General features: G+C 36.7%; 1 protein-coding gene across 1 annotated transcript; it reads left to right on the forward strand.

Moving 5' to 3' along the window:
- Nucleotides 1–238: 238 nt before the first annotated feature.
- Nucleotides 239–26,876, forward strand: LOC112858717 (transmembrane protease serine 11B-like). Its single transcript, XM_086702976.1, is given in 12 exon segments — nt 239–595; nt 4,742–4,842; nt 8,240–8,358; nt 12,863–12,978; nt 13,064–13,135; nt 14,484–14,664; nt 16,056–16,094; nt 16,910–17,084; nt 25,065–25,207; nt 25,443–25,556; nt 25,933–26,075; nt 26,715–26,876. Coding segments are annotated over 12 exon segments (1,722 nt in total).
- The last annotated feature ends 1,031 nt before the right edge of the window (nt 26,877–27,907 follow it).

The raw sequence follows: 27,907 nt of genomic DNA on the forward strand, positions 1-27,907 counted from the left end.
ATATTTTCAATCTGAAATATGGCGTGTGATTGCTGCCACAAAACTGGTTAACACTGTGCAGGCCGGAAAATCAGAGCAGATATCAGGTACAGGCTTGCTTACAGTCTCCATATGCATTTTTAATTTCCGGAGATTATAATTCCTTAAATATCTCTGAGTATGCTGACAAATATCATGTATCTTGTATCCGCTGTAATCTTACAAATTGTGTTTCCCTTTAACAAATGTAAAAACACTGATGATTGTTCAGCGACCCCCATATTTAATGGTTCCTGTCACTCTAAATACTACATGGTTTGATAGTTATGGTTTGCAAGCTTTGCAGGATGTAAATCCACTTCTTGTTTGTGGTTGTCGCTTTGTAGCTCCTCTTATTCTTGGAATTACAGCATTTATAGCTTTAGCAACTTCCCTTTCGCTTTCTGCTATAGCCTTATCTCAAGAAATTCACACAGCAACTTTTACTGATCAATTACCAAAAAATGTATCCATGGCTTTACCTACACAAGAAATTATAGATAGAAAACTAACCTCTAAGGTTAATGCTTTAGAAGAAGCTGTTCCCATGATTGGTCAGGAACAGACCTCTTTTAAGGTTCGCCTTGCCTTGAGATGTCATATTGATTTTCATTGGATTTGTGTAATGCCCCTAAAAGTTAACCAATCTTTGTATTCTTGGGAGAGAGTTAAAAATCATATCCTAGGTATCTGGAATCACTCAGATTTAAATTTTGATTTAAATTCTTTACATAAAGATATTCGTGAGATTAGTCAAGCTGAGGCTGAGTTTTCTGCCTCACAAATATCAAACACATTTTTTTCAAAATTTATCCTCTTATGTCTCTCATAAAAGCTTTTTTACCACTATGATTAAAGTGGCTTTGATTGGAGGATTGATAATTCTTCTTCTGCTTCCAGTCATCGTCAGACTGTTGAGGGGTAGTATCCAGGGGCTGGCAATGGAACTTCATGCCATTAAATTAAAAAATAAAAAGGGGGAGATGCTGGAAGCCGAGCTATCCCAGCCTGAGTGGCAAAGCCTGGTCTGTGGACGGATTGGTGACTGCAAGGCGGCCCACCGACAGTGAAGCTTCTTGCACTCCTGCTTTTAGGTAATTCGGCCTTAAAACAACCTGGGGTATTGTCTGTTGGGGAATTGCCCTCGACAGGCCCCCTGGGAAAAGAACCATTAGGAAAGAAAATAAGGTTCCGCAAGGGCCTTACGTTTAGCCCCTGCCATCCCCTATGGATACTCCTCTACTTACAGGAAGGATAGCCTCATGCATTTGCTAGCAAAGAGGGCCTGTAAAGGAGAGACATAAAGATTTGAAAGCCTCACTCTGGCAACTAAGGAGTGTATCTCTGGGCACAGGTGACTTCAACCCATAGCCCCACCTGGCCCCCCGGAGGCATTCCAGATGATGACTGAACCTAGTCGGTTAAGGTACAGAATGGTTCATTGGTTCCTAGGTGCATTGTGTCTCTGAGAATGTATGAGGCATGGGTTTCTAAGGCCTTTTCAGCCCCTTTCTGGCACCTCGGACTGAGGCAAACACAGTGTTCTTCTGGCTTCAAGTGGTTAGGAGGTCATGTCCCTGTAACCGTTCCACTTGAGGTGTTTTATGCGAACAGCAAGGCAAATGCTTCATAGACTATAGATAATTATAGATAAACGCAGATGAATAATGGAATAATGTAAGAAATTAATCAATAATCAAAGGGTATGTGGGAACATTACGGGAAAATCGCCATGTTATTTCTTAAAGGTTGATTACACATAGGAACGTTTTTAAAATTAGGTAATGTTAGAAAAACGTAGATGACGTATGCTACAAGGAAATCACTAGCAAATATAATGCCACGTTTGCTACAATAAATCAGCCAGTTCAACACACTGCTGTTGTCTGTGTCCATTTTTATTTTAGTTTTTTATTTTTAGTTTTTTTTTTATTTTAGTTTTGTTTTATTTTCACCGACACTGTTCTTCCTTCGGGAACCCCTGGTTGCTGGAGCTGGTCTCCGGCAGAAACACTGAAAGCCTCTCCCTGAAGCTGAGAGCAAAGGAAGGATGCCTGCTATTATCATTTTTTTCAACAACGTACTAGAGTTCTATGACATAAGGATAAAACAATGAGTCAACCAATGAACCAAAACAAAATAAAAAATATAAGCAATGAAAAAGAAGTAGTAATTCTATTCTTATTTGCAGATGACTTGATGATATAGGTGTATGGTAAATATTCAAAAGAAGGTTCAAATTAGAAAAAAATAAATGTCAGTTTTCTGGAAAGAAGTTCAATATACAAAAATCAATTGTATTTCTATATGCCAGCAACAAGTATAACATGAAATTTACAGAATAATACCATTTACAATAGGACAAAGTAAATCAAATACAGTTGATCCTTGAACAACACAGGTTAGAACTGCACAGGTTCACTTACAGATTTTTTACGGTACTGTAAGTGTATTTTCTCTTACTTAAAATTTTCTAAATAATATTTTCTTTTCTCTAGCTTACTTTATTGTAAGAATAAGATATGTAATACAAATACAAAATATGTGTTAACTGTTTATGTTATTGGTAAGGCTTCCAGTCAACAGTAGGCTATTAGTAGTTAAGTTTTGGGGGAGTCAAGTTATATGCAGATTTTTGACTGCATGGGGTGGTGTGGGATCAGCATCCCTAAGCCCCTTTTTGTTCAAGGGCCAACTGTATATGAGTTTAATGCTATACATTTTTTTCTAAGCACTGCTTCACATGAGTTTTGACATGTTGTGGTTTTGTTTTCATTTAGTTCCAAAATATTTCAAAATTTCTTTTGAGAGTTCTCTTGACAAATGTTATTTAGAAGTATGTTATTTAACCTCCACATTATGGGATTTCCAGTTACCTTTCTATTATTGCTATTTCTAGTTTAATTCCATTATGGTCTAAGAGTTGACATTGTATGATTTCTATTCTTTTGAATTTGTCAGGGTGTGTTTTGTGGTTCAGAATGTGGTCCCCCTTGATGAATATTCCATGTGCTCTTGAGAAGAATATGTATTCTATTGTTGGATGAAGTGGTCTATAGGTGTCAATTATATCCAGTTGATTGATGGTGTTAAGATCAACTGTGCTGTTCCTGATTTTCTGGCTGCTGGATCTGTCCATTTCTGATATAGATGTGTTTCTGTATATGTGTCAGACTATGGTGATGGATTCATCTATTTCTCCTTGGAGTTCTATTGCTTTTTGCCTCAAGTAGTTTGACACTATAGTTAGGCATACACATTAAGGATTGTTATGTCCCTTCAAAGGAATTATGTATTTCTATTTTAGTGTTTGGTTTTGTTTTATCTCTAACATTTCTTTTTTTTTTTTTTTTTTGTAGTATTTCCATCTCTGCTTACATTTCCCATCTTTTCTTGCATGCCCTCTACTTTATCCATTAAAGTTATCAGCTTTAACCATAGCTATTAATCATAGTTATTTTAAATTCCTGGTATAATAATTCCAACATCCCTGGCGTGTCTTGTTCTGATGCTTATTCTGTCTCTTCAAATTGAGGGTTTTTCTGTTTTGTTTTGTTTTGTTTTTTCCTTTTGGTATGTCCTGTAAATTTTCCCTGATAACTGGACATGATATACCAGGTAAATGAGCTACTATAAACAGAACTTTAGTGATGTGGTGGTAAGGTGTAGGGAGAAGAAAAGTGTTCTATAGACTGAAGATTAAGTGTAATCTTTTAATGTGCCTATGCCTCTGCCCTATGAACTTCACAAGTGTTTTCTCAGTTTTTTTCCCCGTGTTCTGAATGGTCTGAGGTTGGGTATTTCCCTTTCCCAGGTCAGTTAGGTTCTGCTAATACCCCAACAGGTTAGGTTTTGATTAACTAGTTGTCCCCACTGTCAGGCCTTTTAAGAACTATAGAGTACTCCAGAATATTTGTTTTCCCTCTCCCTGCCAGAAGCCCAAAGGGATTTTTTTCTTTGATATATATTGTGGGAATCTGTTTGAATTTCTGGAAGTAAATTTCACAATACTGTGGGGGTCCCTCTGTAACTGGACCCCTCTGTTGTTTTTAACTCTCAGAGTTATCCATACCAAATCTCCAACAACTCCAACTGTCAGTTACAGTTCAGGTTTTCCTATCCCAGCCCTGGTTCCCATGATGTTTTCTGCTCTTGAGTCTTGACTCCGTTAAGTCAAGACTCACTGTATTCTCTATCTTTCCAATATTTGGGGCAGTTGTTTGCTCTGTGTCCTCCTCTATATTATGGATCCAAAATGAGTTGTTGATTTCAAAGTCTGTTAAGCTTTATACTTATTATTAGGATGGAATGGCAACCTCCAAGCTCCTTACATGCAGAATTGCAATATCCGGTATACAGAGAGAACTCACACATATCCATAAAAAAAAAAAAAAGATAAATAACCCAATAGAAAAAGTAAGCTAGATATATGAACAGAATTCTCAGAAGAGGAAGCCCAGAATGAGAATGAGAATCATTCTCACTGGCAATTAGGGAAATTTAAATGTAAACCATAATGAATACAATTCATTTACATCAGAATGATGGCAATACTAGTTATATTAAAATGGATACCTTGTGAAAAATCATTTGACAGAAACTTCTGCCTCGTTATAGCCGATGTCAAACTGTGGAAGAAGAAGCCAGTATAATGGATCAGTCAAACACAGATTTAGGATTTTCCCTCTTTACGACAAACCTGTTTCTTGGCTGTAACTTCTAGGTGACCAATCTAAGACTAGGCTGTTATTTTTTTCTAAATAGTCAAGTCAAGGAAGTTTGTGATTCCCTGGATGACTCCTCTCTTGAAACCATAGAAAAATGGTAGTCATTAGTACTAGTCAGACAAGTTTCATCATATTTGTTCTGTACATTTCACACAGCCCATAAAAACAAACCAATCAACATTGAATGTAGCACATAAGCCTGTGAAACATTGATCACCTTAAAAGCTACTCTAAGAGGTCATTTTAATTATCACTATCATCGTTGTCACCATCATCATCACCACCACCATTGTCCCTGACACCACCACAACAATCAGAATATTATGTACAGGTAAATGGGATTTTATCTGGGAGGTAAGTTACAAACCCTAGCAAGTTGCTAGAGTATCTTCTAGCTTTTTAAAAACTGGTTGCTTTCTATAAGTTAGATTTTTATTTCTAGACACTGCTAAAAAACATGCTGTTTTTGAGGTTTAAAGGCTCTGCAAAGTCTCTGGGAAAGTTTTACAAAGTTGGAATAAAAGAATCCAGTTTTAGCAAAATTTTGCTTACTTTTTTTATAAGAACCCTACCATTTTTGTTCTTTAGTAATGTAATTGAAATTGTATCTTCTAAATATGAAAATGTTTTCTGGGAAATAATTTAAAAATATAAATTCCATCATGGATTTTTGGAATAATGTACTTTGTAACTTAGGTCCTGAATTGGTAGCAGGCAGACTACAGAGGGGCTCAGAACTTCATAGATTTTGAAATGAATTCCCTTCCGTAGGCTCTCTGCTTTTCTAGAATTTAGGGGAAAGTTAGAGGTGGAGATCATTCAACTCATTTGATCATTAATTTCCCTGTTCCTTATTCACAACTCTTTCCCTAACGATTTAAAGTCCTCTGGGGGCGGGGGGGAAGGTTTATCTTTATAAAATTTGGGGAATTTCTCACTGGAATCTTGCTTTTTAACACACTGTTCACTGTATAACAGAATTCAGGTGCATCTAATTCAAATGGTTTGTAAATGAAGTTCTAATAAATGAAAACTATAGTTACATTTATGCTTTGTGGTTTAACAGCTAATGCAATATCAGAATGTAGTTAGAATATAATCTAGGAAATGATTCCTGGTATGGACTGTGGGGATAAATTATAGTGAGACTAATGTTTTAAAATTATGAATCGTGTAGTTACCATTATTTTTATCGACATTATTATTGTAACTGATTAAGGTGAACAGTTGATTATACCAGAATAATGATGAGCCCTAACTTGAATTAGATTCAATACTAAAATGAGGCAGTTATAGTTTAATTATGTACATACAGTTGGTTAAATTCATTGTAGATTAATTTTTAACCGATTCTCTTTGTTAAATGAGTTCATCCTGGAAGGCAGGTTTCTGTCTTTAAAAATGGCCAAGGGGCATGTAGGTGGGTCAGGAGATTAAGAATCCAACTCTTGATTTCGGCTCAGGTCATGGTCTCAAGGCTTGTGAATTCCAGCCCTGCTTTGGGCTTTGTGCTGACAGTGGAAACTGCTTGGGATTCTCTCTCCCTATCACTCTGCTCCTCCCCACCACCCCCACCTGTTTCTCTCTCTCTCTTGCTCGCTCTCTAAAAATAAATAAAGTTTTTAAAAAAATGGCCAAGATTAATTTGGTAAATGAGAAAGTAAGTTGTTTCATGAATGGAACTTTTAAAATATTTAGAACTTCATTTTAATAATTTCAGCTATTATTCAAAAATAATGACCAATTCCTCGAGCCCAACTATCACATTTTCTGGAGGAAAGGTTGAATACATCATACACCACTGTGATCTTTTAGATATAAAAGTATCTCCTTAATTGTTTATGATAGGAAGACATCCATAATGAGGGGGAGAAAAGCATCAGTGCTCTAGTCAACAGTATGTATTCTCTACCACTTCCCAGAGCTTCTAAAAGAAGCTTTCAAAGAAAAATGTTTTATAAGCTGTAGCATAGTGATTCTTTGTATAGAAACCATTTCAGCCACTTTAGAGTCACCACTCAGGCTACATAAATGTTTAAGTTCCTCAAACTAATTTGCATGTCTCAGAAAGATGAAGCTACCAGACTAACCTCCACCTGGCTAATCCAAAACAAATTTGAGACCTCAATATCACGGTAAACTTTTCTGGTTATTAAAAGAGACATATTATCAGATATTCATAAGGTTGGAAATATTATTATCAATTACCTTAATTATACTCCTTTTAAGGTGTGATTTATTTGGTGTAAGAAACATAATACCTGAATAGCCTTTTTGCTCTGAGGATGAGATTAAGCAGCAGGATTCCAGAATGAAGGCATGCATGCAATGCATCTGAAATAGGGAGTTCCTTTGCAGAGCTTTGACAAATAATCCCAGTTTTGGGAAGCACTCATTAACAAATCATCAAAGGGGTATCAAGAAGAGGCAGGATTAAGAGTAGAGAACAGGGCAGAGAGGAAATAAGACTGGGTGGAGTTGCACAGTTGTGTCATAAGGTAATTTTTTTTAAGGAACTTCTCTACCGAAAAATAAATTGGTCTTAGAGGAATCAAAACAGAAAGATTCTCATATTCATAAGGAATATCTGCCAATCTGCCACATATATCCCCTGATTACAAACTCCTCTGTTTTGCAAGTTTTGTTTAGGATGATGAACACAAAAGATTGAGGAAAGAGCTGGGGCTATTTTGAAATTTGAAATCAGATTATTATGTGTATGTGTTACAGTACTTCCTCCAAATCAGCAATTTCATGACATCATGTCTTTCAAAGTATATGAAATAACTAGTGTCAAACTTTATATAGATTAGACTAAGGGTAGCCATAAGACCTAATTGTAACCTCGATCACTCTATTAGGGTGATGCCAAGTCACCATATTTTCTGATTATTCTTCATCTAATTGATTGGTTTTAGTGATGAAAGTTGCCTGTTTCTTAATTTATATGATGCAAAGAATCCATGTTTATTATGGAAAGATTAGAAAATATAGTTAGGAAAAAAGTAAACAAAAAAAGAAAATAATCTACCCATAATCTCATAACATGGGACAACTCTAGTTGACCTCATGATTTTCCTTTCACATTTAATTAAAACTTATAAATGGTTATATTATATATTTATTTTTAAGTCTATATATATTAATGTACATGATGTAACTATAGTTTACAAAAATACAATCAGACCACACTTAATGTTTTGTAACCCGCTTTAGATCAATAAAAAGAGCAATTTAATTTCTCTTTTTGAGGACAAAAACCATGTGTATCTTGCTCACTGCTATATCCCTAGAAGCTAACATAGCTAACAAATCGAATATGATTTGTTAAAGGAATGGACATTAGAGTCTATCTTCTCTGAGATGTTTAAGGTTTCTATGTTTCCTACTAACATAAGAGCCTAATTATAAATTGTATTGTATGAGGTGAGGAGAGCCAGGCAAATTTAGACTATCTAGCCCATCTGATTTGAGCTATTTTCTTCTTTTCATAGGCATAGAATATTCTCCCAGAGAAGATCTTGGCCAGTATGGATGGTGATCCTTATCTTTCTTGGAGTGACAGCAGTCTTGGGAGTAACTATTGGTTTCCTTGTTCATTTTCTGGCAGTGTGTCAGTATTGACTATTTTCCATTTTCACCCTTACTGCTAAATCTCCTTTTACTTTTAGAAATTGATAAGAAATAATATAAATATTAAATTTCTTAATGGAAGTTTTCTCATCTATTAACTATGTTCCAACGTAATCATTCTCTATTATTTAATACCAGTTAAAAATTTTTTTGAATCAAATGCCTCATTGAGCCACTCTGACATATTACCAACTATGAGAGTATGGCAAAACTGAAAAGCTCAATATTTTGATGCCAAGATGCATTGTCAATAAAGGAACATATGTATTAGGTCAGTAGTTGAGCTGTTATGTCTTTTAGTAAATATACCTAAAATTTTGGAAATCCTTATTCTTCTTGGCTCAATTCTGGTTGTTAAGATACAATTGCAAAATAAGAATGGATAATCCACAAGTGGCTCATCTAATAGTAGATAGTAGAAGTGGCTGAATGGCTGAATGTTTATGTAAATTTGATCCTATTTAAAAAAATTAATACTACACTCAGAAAGTTTGGCTTTCCAACTTATTTTTACCTTTCAGAAAAATAAACCCTTAAGTCTGTGTAGCTATTTAATGTTTTCAAATAAATTTGATATCCATTATTCTGCTTGATCCTCATACTAATCCTTTGAGTGAAGGAGGGTAGGTTTTATTATCTCTTTTTTCACATGCAAAAAACCAAGATTAAGAAAAGTCAAACACTTGTTATCATAGGCTTTTAAATGTCATAGATGAGCAGAAACCGAAACCTTAATATTTAAGTGTATTATTTTACTTTATCATAAGTTTTTCTTTTTTATTCCTCTGAAATACATTACCCTGTATAGTGTAGGATATGTATCCAGTGTAGGATACATTTTGCCTAATACAGTGAAAGTTCTAGTTTTTCCTTCATTCTGGCCTCTCCTTTGTTTTCTCTAACTATCTTGATCTCCAATTTCAAAACTTGTCCTTCAGAAGGGTCATGTATGCTTACAGTCTCTTGTGTGCCATTTCTGTCCTTGAACTCTCTGTAGTCTGGATTCTTCTGCCCTCTGCTTGATTCTCCTCATTAAAGAATAACATCCATTATATAATTTCCTTAAGGAAAGTGCTCTGAGTTTACCAAATCAAGCCCAGTGAAGAAGGCCAGTAGCTTAATTAGTTATCTTTCCAAAATATAATTTGCGTTTTGATAAGTCCCTTCTTCTGGAGAAACAATGCATTCATGAACAGGAGACAAAAGGAGAACTGTAGGCATCCTGGCTTAAGCAAGATATGTGTGGGATGAGAATTTGCCCTTGACTTTCTCTGTATGGTGAACCACCTAATATTTCAAATATAAGGCTAGATGGACTTTTATTACCTGAAGTTAATTGAACTGGGCTCCTTGTGAAGTAAAAATGGGTACCCAAACTCTGTTGTAAAGGTCACCTAGAGTCAGCTTAAAAGACGGGTTTGCTCTCAGGTTCTGGCTTAGGAACCAATACAGTCTTTGTTAATACTAAGAACAACTTGAGTTGGATGAGACCTAATCTCTCATTCAAGTGGTATGAAATTCGCTTGTCTGTTGAATATATTGTTTCTCAAGACATTATTTTGAGTTTCTACTTCTTGAGTTACCTCAGAAATTAATATTCCACAAGGATCATTATTCTAGAAATGACTCTGGTTCAGCCCTTTCTTAACTATTTTATTTAACTACTATTTAAACTATTTCCAAAAGCTTACACAGACATTTACAAATTAAAAAGTCCTTCAGATTGTTTATCTAGCAGTGCTAAGCCCTGGCTTTGTCTCAGAATCACGTGTAGAGCTCCTCTAAAGAAGTATCCATTCCTTGGGCCCTTCCCTTATGTTTTATGATTCAGTGGAACTGAGGCAGGACCTGCCCATGTGTGCCTTTAGGAGCTCTGTAGTTATTCTGATAGTGTTATTCTGATAGACAGTGTTGCAATCTATGCATCTAAGGCAATGTTTTATAAAGGTAATAACATTTATTTCTATCTTAAAATAAAAGATTTTATTATAAACTTTGGGATGGGCTCAGATTATAATGTAAATACTGACTATTGCTATGCCTGTAACACTGACTATGATTTTATAGGCCACAGTGTAAGGTACAGGGTAGGTTCCCATTCAAGTTGTCTAAATAATTGTATTATTCAGCTCAGGCTGCCATAACAGAATACCAGAGACTGAGTGGCTTAAACAACAGATATTCATTTTCTTGCAGTTTGGAGGCCAAGATCAGAGTGCCAGCATGGTCAATGTTGCCTCACATGCCTTTTTTTCTGTGGCATATGGAGTTGGTGGGTAGTTTGTGGAGAAAGAGAGAGAGAAGGAAGAGTCTCTGGTGTCTCTTCTTATAAGGCTACTAGAATCTGACTTAACCCTATGACCTGATTCATGATCTGATTTAACCTTAATAACCTTGTTAAAGGCCATATCTCTAAATATAGGCGCATTGGGGGTTAGGGCTTCAACATATAAATTTTAAGGGGACAATTCAGTTCATAAGGATAATCAAGGGTGGGATGCCTGTGTGGCTCAGTTGGTTGAGTGTCAAACACTTGATTTTGGCTCAGGTCACAATCCCAGGGTCACATTGGGCTCTGTGCTACACATAGAGCCTGCTTAAGATTCTCTCTCTCTCTCTCTCTCTCTCTCTCTCTCTCCCCCCGCACCCCACCTTCTCTTCTACTCGCTCTCTCTTTCTAAAATAAAATAAAATAAAATAAAATAAAATAAAATAAAATAAAATAATAAAAACAAAAACCAAGGGAAAATAAACTTAAAAATTACACCTCAATGGGGCGCCTGGGTGGCTCAGTTGGTTAAGCGTCCGTCAGACCTGAGCTGACTCAGGTCATGATCTTGCTGTCCATGGGTTGGGGCCCCCCATCGGGCTCTGTGCTGACAACTCAGAGTCTGGAGCCTGTTTTGGATTTTGTTTCTCCATCTCTCTCTGCCCCTTCCCCGTTCACGTTCTGTCTCTGCCTCTGAAAAATGAATAAACCTTTAAAAATTTTTTTAAAAATTGCACCTCAAATCACTCTGATTTTCAGTAATATAACTAGACTCAAGTATCTAAACATCATGGTTTCTTTGAATATGGGCATGATATATGTGACTTTTGACAATTTAATCTGACTACCTGTAAATACCCAAGTTCAGCATACTGGATATAACACAAAATTAGCAGATTCTAGTTGGTCAGTCTTCTATTTGATGAAAGACTTCATAGATTAAAATCATGAAGTGGTATGAAACAGGATCTTGGAGTTTATTTATTGCAATTTAGTCTTTGTGATTAGTGAAAAAAATCCCAGAAAGCTGAAGTGATATACCAGTACAGCACAGCCCATTGGTGGCAGAGCTTAAACTAGTTTCTTTAACTTCATATGCATTATTTTTTTCAGAATGACCTTAGCTAACTTCTTAGCTAGAACCTAGCATTTGCTTTTCATATATACCAGTTGCTATAAGGAAAAATATAGGAAACCATTGGAATATAGGAAACTAATTTTTATTTTAGATTGAAATGATATTTCTGATTCCCGGGATAATGCATTATTTCATTTCAGAGATCATATATATTTCAAAGCCTATTATTATTATTAGCACTCCTTAGAGACTCTATAGTACTTTTTAAGGTGAATCAAAAGTACAATTGCTCTTAAAATATATGAATGGATAATTGCTTAACCAAAACAGAGTACCATTTCATATGAGTTTCTATTTTTAAAAGTACATGCATAATGTAGAAGAACTACCTCTAGGCTTGTCCTATTTTAACATTACAGTGGCCCTAGTATATTAGGTGAGACATTTTACATTTGGGGACAGGAAGGAATGGGGAATGTGAGACCTTGTGATGCTCCACCATATATGCTGGAGGGAAGTAGGATGGCAGCAGGAATTCAAGGAATGACTTAAAAGAGTGGAAAGCAGGCAGATAGGAAATGGGGCAGAAGAAAAGTTATAAAAGGGTATAGATCATCCAGAAAGAAAAGGGAAATGTTTGTAATGTTTCCTGTGTCAGAAGTGTTTAATTTTTTTTTTTCAACGTTTATTTATTTTTGGGACAGAGAGAGACAGAGCATGAATGGGGGAGGGGCAGTGTGTCAGAAGTGTTTAGAAAGATTAACTGGGTAATCACTAGATCAAGAATTTAGATTACACATAAAAAGTAGGTTTCATTTCTAGTGCACACTAAAGTGGATTGTTAGTGGCTGCCTGGATTGCCGTTCTGCTGTGGATGCTGAGGGTATACCTGGCTTGGCAGGGCAGTGGTGTCTATTATCATATGAAGAAAGGAGGGGGACCACTTCATGAATACTGGGTAGTTGCTATTTCTAGAATGGGTGGATAGTCACTCCCCTTCATTTCCCTCCTCTTCCTTTCTCCCTCCCTCTGATAATTTAAAAATCTGGGTCGAATGTTAATTTTGAGACAAAAGTATGGAGGGATTTGAGTCTACCTGTTATTTTTAAATTCTTTGAGTATTTCTTTGTTTCCCAGGAAATATTTTCTATTACCAAGGTGATTTTCATATTTCTGGAGTTACACACAATGATAGTTGTGAAAATGGAGCTTCACAAGCCAGCACAGATCTGAACAAAAATATAGAGACTAAGGTAAATCAGAGATTCCTTTTAATAATTTCATAATAAATTTGATTGAAACAGACATGATGGCTATTTTGTTTTTTTCTCTTGACAGATGTCTGATGTTTTTCAAAATTCTAGTATATATAAAGAATATATCAACTCTCAGGTCATCAAACTTCTGTAAGTACAAATTCAGTCAGGATCTTATGGAAAGGGAGGTAGACGATATGTCACATCAACTGTGGTTTTAAATAACAACAATAAAAGGAAGAAGAAAGAAAGAAAGAAAGAAAGAAAGAAAGAAAGAAAGAGAGAAAGAAAGGAAGGAAGAAATCTCCATAAATTAAAATATAATTGCAGTTAACAAATATCTGTTCAGAGTAAGAACTGTTGTGTACAAATCTGTAACCTCCATACTTGAAGGGGAATTATAAGGTTGTTGATAGCAGCCAGTCCTAACTGACTACTATGATGAAAGATCATTGTAACTCTGTGGAAAACAGAGTCCAATCTTATTGTTTTGGTATTCATATACTAGCCTCCTCTTCTCCCATCCATTCCCATCTGGCTATATCTTTACTATAATAACTTTCTTTTGGTCTCTTTAATAATTACTATCACTATAATGACTGTGGAGCAAAGTGAATAATTTAAGATAATACTTGTCTGAATATGTCTTTGAAGTGGTTTGAGTATGGGGGTAGACAGGAGGGATGCAAGGAGGAAGTATCATGGAACACTGGGGATGAGTGATAAAGAGGGACAGTACTTGTATTTTGGTAATTGCCAATATCCATTCGGGGGGAATTCTGAAGTACCAAAATAAAAAATTCAGCTTGCCAAAAAACCAACCAACTAACCTACTTACCTATAGACAAATAAAAACTTTCAAAGACTCTTCTATTGATCATAATTTTTTGAAAATAGAGTTGTGGATATTTTTTTATGTGATTTGTTTTGAAAGTCTCCAAAAATGAATTAATCTCCTTTCATAATTAATAAAAAGGATGTAATGAATATATAGACAATAGAGATTCTCTCTATGTTTTGGAGTTATCTTTCTGAGCTTTCTCATTGTGCAGTTCTGTTGGGGTAGAGATGTATGAGAAACTATAGGGAGAAGCTTAGTACTGACTCCTGAATATATGCTAGGAGTTATCTTTTGAATGTTTCCTGGTACTGCATTTTTGTTTCCATTTATCTCTTCATCTAAAGTAATTAGAAAATATCTGTACAAGAACATGGTTTTTACTGTTTTAATAAAATCTTACACCAATCATTTGCTGGCCAGTACTCAGTTTCTCATGTGTGTTTGAATTATTCTGATTTCTAGTTTGTAGTTCATATCTTCTTCCATGAATAATACCTTTGAACCAGTTAGAAGATTTTTAGGGACACTTGCACTTTATACATACTGAGATAATATCTGTGTATTGTTCTTTAATATATATGTAAAGGAAATACGATGATTAAATGTGGGAAATTCAATGTGTTAACAAGACATCTTGAAATATCAAGAAACAACACACTAGAACATTTCTGTTGTTTCTTGTCCTGATCCCAATGGTTCAAGGGTACAGTTACAACTGACATTCAAGTTTCCTCCAGCACAAAGGCACAGCATGAAGACTGAAATTGAAGCTATCTTACATCAGATATTGAAAAACAACATGGCATCCTGGAATGCAGTCCATACTTCCTTTAGACTCATAGGTATTTCACTTATTTCCATTATTTTCTATTACTTAGGTTTTTGGACTGTTTGAAAAAAATATTAGAAAAAATTAATTAGGAGTTTCAGGAATTTGCTTTGGGGAAAAATATACTTCTCACATTTTGGCAATCCTATGAACGAGTTGGAGATGACAGTGGCATAAAATCTTTGAAGAGTGATAGAAAGGAGGACTAAAGTATGGGCATGCATGTGAGCTTGCAAGGTTTCACGTTTATGTTTGAAAAATAGGATGAAGGACTGTAAGCAAAGCATTATTCCCCCTTCACTCTACTCTTGTCAGGATCTCATTACAGGAAACAGATTTGGGGCTTAGTTGATCATTCATTGTGGAGACTGCTAGAATAAGAAGGAAGTTGGGGATAGGGAGTTTTCACTGCTCTTATGGAAGAATGGGAATGATACTATCAAAGAAAAACCAATTGTCTGGAATAATTTCCTAGAAAACAAGGGAAGAAAATGATAGGATTTTGCCCCAGTTCAGAAAATGAAGTCTGTAAATATCTTGAGGGTCCTGAAAAGGTCTTGAAACTCTCATTTGGATTGTTAAAAGGCCTGTTAGGTGATAAGTGTGTGGTTCCAGAACCCAGTTTTGTGGTTCTTCCAGACCGACAGGTGATCCTAGTGTCCTTTAAGGCTATCAAGGCTGACAACTGCCAGTTACAGCTCCTTTACCTCAGAATACCTGTTATCACTGGACCACTTATGAGAACAGAGTTTGAGGCAGAGCTTCTCAAAAGAACAATACAATTCCTCTGTGTGTAGCTATTGGGAAAGAAGGTTGCCTCTCTGTGTCCTAGGGATTTAAAGTGAACACTTGCTAGTGGGTCCTCTTGTAGTTCCCCACCTTCTCTCTGTCTCTCAAGTCTCTTCACAATAGAAAAGATACTTGAATTTAAGTTAAATTCTCAAAATTTCATAATTCAGTCATGGTAATGAGATGACTCTAAAGAAAAGGATAAGCCCAATGAAATATGATTTTAATTGGAAAATTTTTCTTTATAGATAACTTGGAGTAATTCATATGAGAATTATCATAAGGAAATAAATCCAAAGATAATTAATTCCCAGTGCCTTTTTTAGTGAGAACGTCAGCTTGTTATCTCACTAAATATTTTACTGCAACTATCGTAAAATTGAGAACTTTTTTTTTATTTCCCTTTCCCCTTTCCTTTACTAGCTAGTAGAGATGTGGAGAGATGGCCAAAATATAACAGGTAGGAGGTAGAGGGGCTGATAGCTAATATGTGAATTAGACTGAATAGTTAAATGTTGGGTGTAATTGGGCTAGAAAAGTTAGCACATATGTCCTTGGATTGAAGATAATTTCTTGGTGATATTTTATTAATTTTATGTTTTGTTTTAATTTCAGAAATCAGCAAGGCTAATGTTGAAATGCTTACCAACAACTGTAAGTTAAGAAATTATGACAAACTTAACTCATTCACAAATATTTCCCTATCACTTTCCTAAAAAGTATCTTGAAATATGTAATATGGAAATCTATAGTAGTCTTTCAAAATTATTGGCTATATCAGATATAGATCTGGAATTGCTTTTTGAAAAACACTGGCCTGTGAATTGTAACTTTTGTAAGAGTTGTCCAAAAGGATGAAATAAGAGCTGTTTCCAAAGAATGGAATCATTAATGAAGAATATCATATCTGAGTAAGTTAAAATAAAAAAGATTAAAGGGAAAAAGGACAACGAAGGATAATAAGAAAATATAAAAGTAGGCTATCCCAAATACATTTATTATAGAGTAAAAATAGTTTTGTATCTTCTAAATAAATTCTCTTTAGAGTATCATGTTGTCCACAAGATACATACATGCATTCTTTCACTTAATGGATATTTATGGTGTATCTATTATCCACATGGGGCTTTACAGACAGCACTGCATATGCTATGCAAGATGCAGGCATACAGAAGTAAAGTCTTTACCTTCAAGAATTTTGCAATCTACTTGGAGAGATGAGACTTACAACAAATAGATAAAATAACAGTCATTGGAAGATGATTGAGAGTGAAAAAGAGGATAAGTAAAAGTCACCCAAGCCAAGATAGAGTCAGGTACCGTGATCACAGTACATTCCAGGAAAGAGGTAGCATTGCTTAGGAGATTCTGGACAATCACTGAAGGGTTTCAAGTATTGTTTTAAGATGTATTTCTCGTAAAGCATAATCAAAGATGGCTGCTTTTATATAAATACATCCTTTCTTCAGGTTGTGGAAGACCAGCCAACAGTATCATGGCAGGCAACCAAATTGTGAATGGGAAGAATGCCCTGGTGGGGGCATGGCCATGACAAGCCAGCATGAAATGGAAAGGCCAGCACTTCTGTGGGGCATCTCTGATCAGTAGCAGGTGGCTATTATCTGCAGCTCACTGCTTTGCTGAGTAAGTGTGAACATCTGACTAAATGTAGGATTTGGGGTAAACTGTGGGGATTAACCTAAATACATGAATGTTCACCAAAGCCAAGTGAAATTTATAATTAACCTGAATAACCAAAGAGCAGCAGAGGCATTTAAATTTGTCAAAGAGGAAAAAGTGAGAGGAAGTAATTCACATTTTCCAAAAAGCTACTTTGGCCTGACATTAAGTGCTTTATTTACATCATTTTACTCAATTGTAACAATAGTTCTGTATGGAAGTTATAATTTAACCTATCTAAAGATGAGGAAAGTAGGGTTCAGAAATGGTGATGTAACTTGGCAAAGTTCATACAGCTCCTAAATAACAGAAATTGAATGTAAGCCCAGCTATGTCTGACTCCAGTTATTATGTGCTTATTTTTCTTGCCCTCCAGAGGTTTACTACCTAACTGAAGATATTTAAATGTGATATGTTAAAAGTAGTAGGCAGTATCGTGCAGTAAATGTCACATATACAACAAGATAGTAAGTTCTATGAAAATTTGATGAAGAAAGGAGCATTCCAGCTGAGGTATGAAAGTGTAAGATTTGACCAGGAATCTAAAGATATAAGATATGATTGATACAGTTGGTAGATGGGAAAGAATAATATGTATTTTGGGTTGGGGAAACCACTTTCTTCAGATGTGTTGAGATAGAATAACATAATTTGCATTCTGTGGACAGCAAACAGAGCAAATTTGAAGTAGAGAAACTTTGTTAAAAGAAACATTAGAGGTTTACCTGGGTGGCTCATTAAGTGTCTGACTTTGGCTCAAGTCATGATCTCACAGTTGTGAGTTCAAGCCCCGTGTTGGGCTCTGTGCTGACAGGTCAGAGCTTGGAGCCTTCTTTGGATTCTGTCTCCCTTGCTCTCTGCCCCTCCCCCACTGACTCTCTCTCTCTCTCAAAAATAAATAAACGTTAAAAAAAAGAAAACATTAGGGAGGAGCCAAGATGGCGGAAGAGCATGGAAGCTTTTTGTGTGTCTCACATCCATGAAATACAGCCAGACCAACACTAAACCATTCTACACACCTAGAAAACCGATTGGAAGATTAACAAAACAATCTGCACAACCTGAACCACAGAATTCAGCAGGTACGAGACACAAAGAGCTGAACTTGGGGAGCAAGAAGCCCCAAAAGGTAGGGAACCCCTCTAGTGGTAGGAGAGAGGATGGAGACTGGGGAGGGGGGGGGGAGCATACGGGAAAAGCACCCCTCCCCAAAAGCAGCTGGAGAGAAAGTGGAAAATTGGAAACAGTCGCAGGCACTAAACTAAAAAGGGAGAAAGGAGAAAGGAGAGAGTTTCAATTTCACTAAGACTGTAAACAAGGGGAGTGCAAAGGCTGCAACTCAGCAGCTTGATACCTGGTGGTGCTCTGGTGGGAAAGGTGAATCCCCAGGAACAGAGTGGGGTCCGGGAGGTTCTCGGGCCACACGGGGAAAAGCGGTTCCACGGCTGGAAGGACATTTGGTAGAGACTGTTGAAGTCATCTGGTCCCAGCAGACCCCAGAAGGCAGCCACATTCGCTGGTGCTGGGGTAAGGTTGTTGAGGGTGAAGCCTGGTGTCAGATGTGTGTTGCGATTTTCCATGGTCCCGGAAAATCTGAGGCTACACTGTCTCGCGATTTTTTGGGGGGGCAGGCTGGCACCTGGCTGCAGTCTCAGGACACTGGAAACAGCAGGATCCAGCAGGCATTCCTGGGTGCAGTCAACATTCAGCCATTGCTCATTCAGCCATTGCTCGGTGAGCAGAGCAAGTCAAAGCCACAGTACTTCAAAAGTAAGGGGCTGGGGAAAACAGCTGCATCTGAGACAACACTTGGGAGAGAGGTATTACCTGGGGACTGGTCATGGAGCGTGGAAATGCGGGGAGTGGACAAGAGCTGAAGACAGAGGATCAGGCACAACTGCTGATTCGGGAGAACAGACCGTGTGGCTGAGTGGCACCATTTTTCACTCCTCCCGCACATGTGCATATGCATGCGCACCCACGAGCACTGCAACAATCCACTGTGTTGGATTTAACCAACACAGACACAAGCAAGATGTCTGAACCAGAACTTAGAATCGCGATAATAATAATACTAGCTGGAGTTGATAGACTAGATTAGATTAGAATAGATTAGAATCCCTTTCTGCAGAGATAAAAGAAGTAAAAAATAGCCAGAATGAAATTAAAAATGCTATAACTGAGCTGCAATCATGGACGGATGCAGCAGCACCAAGGATGGACAAGGCAGAACAGAGAATCAGCGATAGAGAGGACAAATTTATAGAGAATAATGAAGCAGAGAAAAAGAGGGAGATTAAGGCAAAAGAGCACGATTTAAGAATTAGAGAAATCAGTGACTCACTAAAAAGGAACAACATCAGAATCATAGGGGTCCCAGAAGAGGAAGAGAGAGAAATAGGGGTAGAAGGGTTATGTGAGCAAATCATAGCAGAAAACTTTCCTAACCTGGGAAAAGACACAGACATAAAAATCCAGGAAGCACAGAGAACTCCCATTAGATTAAAATAAAACTGACCATCAACAAGGCATATCATAGTCAAATTCACAAAATACTCAGGCAAGGAGAGAATCAGGAAAGCAGCAAGGGGAAAAAAGTCCCTAACCTACAAGGGAAGACAGATCAGGTTTGCAGCAGCCCTATCCATAGAAAACTGGCAGGCCAGAAAGGAGTGGCAGGATATATTCAGTGTGCTGAATCAGAAAAATATGCAGCCAAGAATTCTTTATCCAGCAAGGCTGTCATTCAAAATAGAAGGAGAGATAAAAAATTTCCCAGACAAACAAAAATTAAAGGAGTTTCTGACCACTAAACCAGCCCTGCAAGAAATATTAAGGAGGACTCTCTGAGGGGACAAAAGATGAAAAAAAAAAAAAATATATATATATATATATACCAAAAGCAACAAAAGATTAGAAGGGACCAGAAACTCCATCTCTACAAGCATCATAATGGCAATAAATTCATATCTTTCAGTACTCACTCTAAACGTTAATGGATGGACTCAATGCTCCAATCAGAAGACATAGGGTAACACAATGGATAAGAAAACAAGACCCATCTATATGCTGTTTACAACAGACCCACTTTAGACCCAAAGACACCTACAGGTTGAAAATAAGGGGATGGAGAACCATCTATCATGCTAATGATCAACAAAAGAAAACCAGAGTAGCCATACTTATATCAGACAATCTAGACTTTAAAATAAAGATGGTATCAAGAGATGCAGAAGGGCATTATATCATAATCAAGGGGTCTATCCACCAAGAAGACCTAACAATTGTAAACATTTATGTGCCAAATGTGAGAGCACCCAAATATATAAATCAATTAATCACAAACATAAAGAAACTCATCAATAGTAATACCATAATAGTAGGAGACTTCAACACCCCACTCACAGCAATGGACAGATCATCTAATCAAAAAATCAACAAGGAAACAATGGCTTTGGATGACACACTGGACCAGATGGACTTAACAGATATATTCAGAACATTTCATCCTAAAGCAGCATAATATACATTCTTCTACAGTGCACATAGAATGTTCTCCAGAATAGACCATATACTGGGACACAAATCAGCCCTCAGCAAGTACAAAAAGATCGAGATCATACCATGCATATTTTCTGACCACAACGCCCTGAAATTCGAAATCAACAACAAGAAAAAATTTGGAAAGGTAACAAATACTTGGAGACTGAAGAACATCCTACTAAAGAATGAATGGGCTAACCAAGCAGTTAAAGAAGAAATTAAAAAGTATATGGAAGCCAATGAAAATGATAGCACCACAACCCACATCCTCAGGGATGCAGCAAATGTGGTCATAAGAGGAAAGTATATACCAATCCAGGCCTTCCTAAAGAAGGAAGAAAGATCTCAGATACACAATCTAACCTTATGCCTTAAGGAGCTGGAAAAAGAACAGCAAATAAAAGCCAAAACCAGCAGAAGACAGGAAATAATAAAGATTAGAGCAGAAATTAATGCTATCGAAACCAAAAAAAGAAAAAAAAAAAAAACAGTAGAACAGATCAATGTAACCAGAAGCTGGTTCTTTGAAAGAATTAACAAAATTGATAAACAATTAGCCAGTTAGATCAAAGAAAAAGGAAAGGACCCAAATAATTAAAATCAAGAATAAAAGAGGAGAAATCACAACCAACAAAACAGAAATAAAAACAATAATAAGAGAATATTATGAGCAATTATATGCCAACAAAATGGGCAATCTGGAAGAAATGGACAAATTCCTAGAAACAGATACACTACCAAAACTGAAACAGGAAGAAATAGAAAATTTGAACAGACCCATAATCAGTAAGGAAATCGAATTAGTAATCAAAAATCTGCCAAAAACAAGAGTCCAGGGCCAGATGGCTTTCCAGGGGAATTCTATCAAACATTTAAGGAAGAGTTAACACCTATTCTCTTGAAACTGTTCTAAAAAATAGAAATGGAAGGAAAAATTCCAAACTCTTGCTATAAGGCCAGCATTACCTTGATTCCAAAACCAGATGGAGACCCCACTAAAAAGGAGAACTATAGACCAATTTCCCTGATGAACATGGATGCAAAAATCCTCAACAAGATATTAGCCAACCAGATCCAACAATACATTAAAAAATTATTCACCACGACCAAGTGGGATTTATACCTGGGATGCAGGGCTCGTTCAATATCCACAAAACAATCAACGTGATTCATCACATCAATAAAAGAAAGGACAAGAACCATATGATCCTCTCAATAGATGCAGAGAAAGCATTTGACAAAATACAGCATCCTTTCTTGATAAAAACCCTCAAGAAAGTAGGGATAGAAGGAGCATACCTCGAGATCATAAAAGCCATATATGAACGACCCAACACTAATATCATCCTCAATGGGGAAAAACTGAGAGCTTTCCCCCTAAGGTCAGGAACAAGACAGGGATGTCCACTCTTGCCACTGTTATTCAACATGGTATTGGAAGTCTTAGCCTCTGCAATCAGACAATACAAAGAAATAAAAGGCATCCAAATCGGCCAGGAGGAGGTCAACCTTTCACTCTTTGCAGATGACATGATACTCTATACGTAAAACCCAAAAGATTCTACCAAAAAACTGCTAGAACTTATTCATGAATTCAGAAAAGTTACAGGATATAAAATCAATGCACAGAAATCGGTTGCATTCCTATACACCAACAATGAAGCAACAGAAAGAGAAATCAAGGAATTGATCCCATTTACAGTTGCACCAAAACCCATAAAATACCTAGGAATAAATCTAACCAAAGAGGTAAAAAATCTATACACTGAAAACTATAGAAAGCTGATGAAAGAAATTGAAGAAGACACAAAGAAATGGAAAAAGATTCCATGCTCCTGGATAGGAAGAACAAATATTGTTAAAATGTCGATACTACCCAAAGCAATCTACATATTCAACGCGATCCCTATGAAAGTAACACCAGAATTCTTCACAGAGCTAGAACAAATAATCCTAAAATTTGTATGGAACCAGAAAAGACCCCGAATAGCCCAAGCAATCTTGAAAAAGAAAACCAAAGCAGGAGGCATCACAATCCCAGACTTCAAGCTATACTACAGAGCTGTAATCATCAAGAGAGTATGGTACTGGCACAAGAACAGACACTCAGACCAACGAAACAGAATAGAGAACCCAGAAATGGACCCACGAATGTATGGGGAACTAATCTTTGACAAAGCAGGAAAGAATATCCAGTGGAATAAAGACAGTCTCTTCAGCAAGTGGTGCTGGGAAACTGGACAGCGACATGCAGAAAAATGAACCTGGACCACTTTGTTACATAATACACAAAAATAAGCTCAAAGCGGATGAAAGACCTGAATGCAAGACAGGAAGCCATCAAAATCCTCGAAGAGAAAGCAGGCAAAACCTCTTTGATCTTGCCCACAGCAATTTCTCACTCAACACATCTCTGGAGGCAAGGGAAACAAAAGGAAAAATGAACTACTGGGACCTCATCAAAATAAAAAGCTTCTGCACAGCGAAGGAAACAATCAGCAAAAGTAAAAGGCAACTGACAGAATGGGAGAAGATATTTGCAAATGACATATCAGATAAAGGGTTAGTATCCAAAATCTACAAAGAACTTATCAAACTCAACACCCAAAAAACAAATAATCCAGTGAGGAAATGGGCAAAAGACATGAATAGACACTTCTCCAAAGAAGACATCCAGATGGCCAACAGACACATGAAAAAATGCTCAACATCACTCATCATCAGGGAAATACAATTCAAAACCACAATGAGATATCACCTGACACCTGTCAGAATGGCTAACATTAACAACTCAGGCAAAAACAGATGTTGGTGAGGATGCAGAGAAAGAGGATCTCTTTTGCATTGTTGGTGGGAATGCAAGCTTGTGCAGCCACTCTGGAAAACAGTATGGAGGTTTCTCAAAAACCTAAAAATAGACCTACCCTACCACCCAGCAATTGCACTACTAGACATTTATCCATGGGATACAGGTGTGCTGTTTCGAAGGGACACATGCCCCCCCATGTTTATAGCAGCACTATCAACAATAGCCAACGTATGGAAAGAGCTGAAATGTCCACTTATGGAAGAATGGATAAAGAAGAGGTGGTATATATATACAATGGAGTATTACTCGGCAATCAAAAATAATGAAATCCTGCCATTTGCAACTACGTGGATGGAACTGGAGGGTGTTATGCAAGTGAAATTAGTCAGAGAAAGACACAAATCATATGACTTCACTCATATGAGGACTTTAAGAGACAAACAGATGAACATAAAGGAAGGGAAGCAAAAATAATATAAAAATAGGAAGGGGGACAAAACAGAAGAGACTCATAAATATGGAGAACAAACTGAGGGTTGCTGGAGGGTTTGTGGGGGGGGGGATGGGCAAAGTGGGTAAGGGGCATTAAGGAATCTACTGAAGTCATGGCTTCACTATATCCTAACTAATTTGGATGTAAATTTTAAAAAATAAAAAATAAAGTTAAATCAAAAGAAAGAAAACATTATTAGAAAATATATTCAGAACATTTGTTATATTGATTGGGCATGTCTTTAATTGACAAGATGCTTACTTCCTGAAGATCTCTTTTACAAAGCATGTTTGCAGGATTTGTGTTTCTGAAGCAATTTTCAAACAGTAGTCCATGGATCGTGAACTACCCAGGGGACTTGTTAAAAGTATAGATCTTTAAGCATCACACCAGACCTTTTAAATATAAATCTCAAGAGGTGAAGCCTGAATTAATTCTAAGGGAGTTGAGTTTAAGAAACACATTGAGAGTGTGGAGTCATTGAAGGTTATTGAACGGGAGAAGGATTGAACAATGTCACCATTATATGAAGTTCTTAGAAATTAAAATTAAAAAAGAAAACAGCACCTGACATTTTGAGGGAAAGTGAGAATAGTTAGACAGTATGTTATGTCTTAAATTGAGAAAGAGTTTCAGTGGGGAACTGGAGAAATGACCAGAAAATTTAAATTAGAAGTCAAGATGTGTTGACTTGGTAAACATAATAGGGTAATTGGGTGAGAACAAGTGGCAATTTTTTATGGACAAAGATGTAGGTTCATGGAATCCGGGTGTTTGGCACTACGTGATTCTGGACCCCATCCATTGAGGCTGCTTCTATGACTCCCACTTAAGTCGAATACTCAGGAACTGGATGGGGCTTTAGTAGCAGAAGACATCGGTGACTCTACTTAGGAGTATTTGCAGAAGGCTGACAGCTCTAATTGTCCTTTGAACTATTTTATTTGTAACATCTCCATGTCAAAGACATCTTTAAAAATTAAAATTTGGTGCTTTCTAGTGTTGGTTGGGAGCCTAACGCTTTATAAGATAATGACCACTAGTGAACACTGTTGTCACTCAAAAACTACATATATTTTAATTAAATTGTGTTTTCCAGGAAAAATAATTCAGGAGATTGGACTGTCAACTTTGGAACTATAGTAAATAAACCATATATGACACCGAAAGTCCAAAACATTATTTTTCATGAAAATTACAGCAGGGCTGTGGTTTTTAATGATATTGTCCTTGTACAGCTTGCTGAAGAAGTCTCTTTTTTTTTAAATTTTTTTTAATGCTTATTTATTTCTGAGACAGAGAGAGACAGAGCATGAGTGGGGGAGGGGTAGAGAGAGAGGGAGACACAGAATCCGAAGCAGGCTCCAGGTTCAGAGCTGTCAGCATGGAGCCCGACGTGGGGCTTGAACTCAAAAACCGTGAGATCGTGACCTGGGCCAAAGTTGGCTGCTCAACCAACTGAGCCACCCAGGAGCCCCTGAAGAAGTCTCTTTTACAAAGTAGGTTCGCAGGATTTGTCTTCCTGAAGCCAAAATGAAGCTTCCGGAAAATGCCAGTGTTGTAGTTACCGGACGGGAAGACTTTATGAATGGTAAGTTTTTCTGTAAAAGGGTAATAGCTTCATGGGAATAATTATTTAAGCAGTCAATCAGTTAGCCAATCAACCACTCTCTCATGCAATTAATCAGTCACTAAATATAATCAAACAAACAAACAAGTGTTGGGACCAAAAACTTGGCATTGTCTTCAATTCCTAAAATGACTCTGGGAATAAGAAGTGGAAAAATTGGAATTATGTGTGAGGTAGCCAGTTACAATAAACACCAGAAAGGGAGAAATCTACCCTCGGACTGGCCTGGTTCTTGCTGACCAAAAAAAAAAAAAAAAAAAAGAATATTCTATAGATATTCTTTGTCTCTACAACCAAGGTTAAGATCCCCGTGATACACAGAATTTGTTGCCTTTAGGTCCTCTTCCAGCGATACTTCAAGAAGCCTTTGGGAAGGTTATCGACAACAAAGTTTTCAATCATCCACATTCATTATCTGGTCTGGTTACCAACAAAATGCTATGTGCTGTGTTTAAGTCAGGAAAAGCTGATGCCTGTCAGGTATGTCTAGACATATTATCAAATCATTTTGTCCCAAAGTACTAATTGAAGTGTTTATCAGTACAAATTTCTTTTGTGTGTATTAATGATTTCCATAGATTAGCTTGTTTTGATCCACATAACAGATATTTATTAATCCCACTTATATATCAGACACCAGCCTACATGCTGGGGATGTATTGCTGAACAAAATCTCTGCCTTCATGGCAGTCTAGGAATCCATACAAAGCATAATACTTACACGGTGATAAAATAAATTTGGCCCTATTTTCTGGGCCATCTGCACAATGCACTGCTATCTCTTCCTTATCCAGAAATGTGGCCGGAGGTTTAGCATGTATACACATCACCCATTTCTCAGGCTTCATTCATGATGAAGCAGCCAAGTCACTTTGTCTTCATAGTCAAGGCTGAACTCATTATAAAGTTCAATTCTGGTCAATCCAACATATGGCAGCTGTAGGCAGTATATTGTGATTTGTAGTTACCCTTGGTTTTGAATAAACCTAAGTTCCACAGTTCTAAGCTCAAAAGAAAGTGGACTGTTTTCAGTACCCAGGGACTTCTGATAAGTCCAGAGAAGCAGTAAAAGGAAATTCTTTGACAGGACAAGAAACATGTCTTCCTATCTTCTTCTAGAATGATTCTGGTGGACTGCTAGCTTACCCTGACTCTAGAAAAGTCTGGCACCTTGTTGGAATAGTGAGCTGGGGTGATGGATGCGCTAAAAAGAATAAGCCAGGTGATTATACTCCAGTCACTGCTTATCATGATTGGATTACATCCAAGACTGGGCTCTGAAAGAAAAGTAACTTTGGAACGGACCATAAAGACAGCTAGCCGCAGGGTATTCTTATCCGTTGCTTCAAATCTTTTTCACTTTTGATTGTTGATATAAATCACTTTCTTACATTCAAATACCTAAAGTTCTTTAATATTTTATAATATCTAAAATGCTATCCATTCATATATTTATATATTTAATGAATATAGGGGAAAAAAAGAAATGAGGGCCAAAATATTTTATTAATAGCCTAGTTCAGATTTATCTTACCATTATATTTAGAATTTGCCTTAATTAATTTTTCAGAATTTTTTTAAATGTTTATTTATTTTTGAGAGAGAGCGCCCATGCATGAGCGGGGGAGGGGCAGAGAGAGAGGGTGACAGATGATCTCAAGAGGGTTTTGTGCTGACAGCAGAGTCCAATATGGGGCTTCAACTCATGAACCATGAGATCATGTCCTGAGGTGAAGTCAGCCATTTAACCTACTGAGCCACCCAGGCACACCTATTTATCAGAATTTTGAAAAATACATATTTTGTTATATATGATGGATCTACCAAATAAATTGTTTTTAATTCTGTAAATTATGGAATATGTTAAACTGGAATATGTCAGATAAATAACACATTCATTTCTTATTTATGTATGAAATCGTTTGCGTACCTTGCATAATCATATAATCTTGGAGTGGAGAAGGGATGTGTGAGCTAGAAAAAGTTTCTCAATTTATAGATAAGAAAACTGAAGACTAGAGAGGAAAGTTTGCTTGCTTAAAGTCACTCTTCAGCCTCTCCTATAAGTTGTGACCCTCATGTGGTAGAATTTAGATGCAACATTAGTTGGAAGTTTTAAATGATTTTTAGGTTGCAATTACTTATATAACATTCTCCTCATTCCTCTTTTTGTCATGTGTTTGTCTTCACTTGTAGCAAAAATAATGTGAGGTCCTCAAGGGCAAGTGACTGTGTGGCATTTATTATAATAAGTCTCTTTATAGTGTATGTGCAAATAAATGTATGGGGGCTGATTTTGTAGTCTCTGCAAA

The sequence above is a fragment of the Puma concolor genome, chromosome B1, assembly GCF_028749965.1.
Source record: "Puma concolor isolate L17-30 chromosome B1, mPumCon1.1.hap2, whole genome shotgun sequence".
Taxonomy (NCBI): domain Eukaryota; kingdom Metazoa; phylum Chordata; class Mammalia; order Carnivora; family Felidae; genus Puma; species Puma concolor.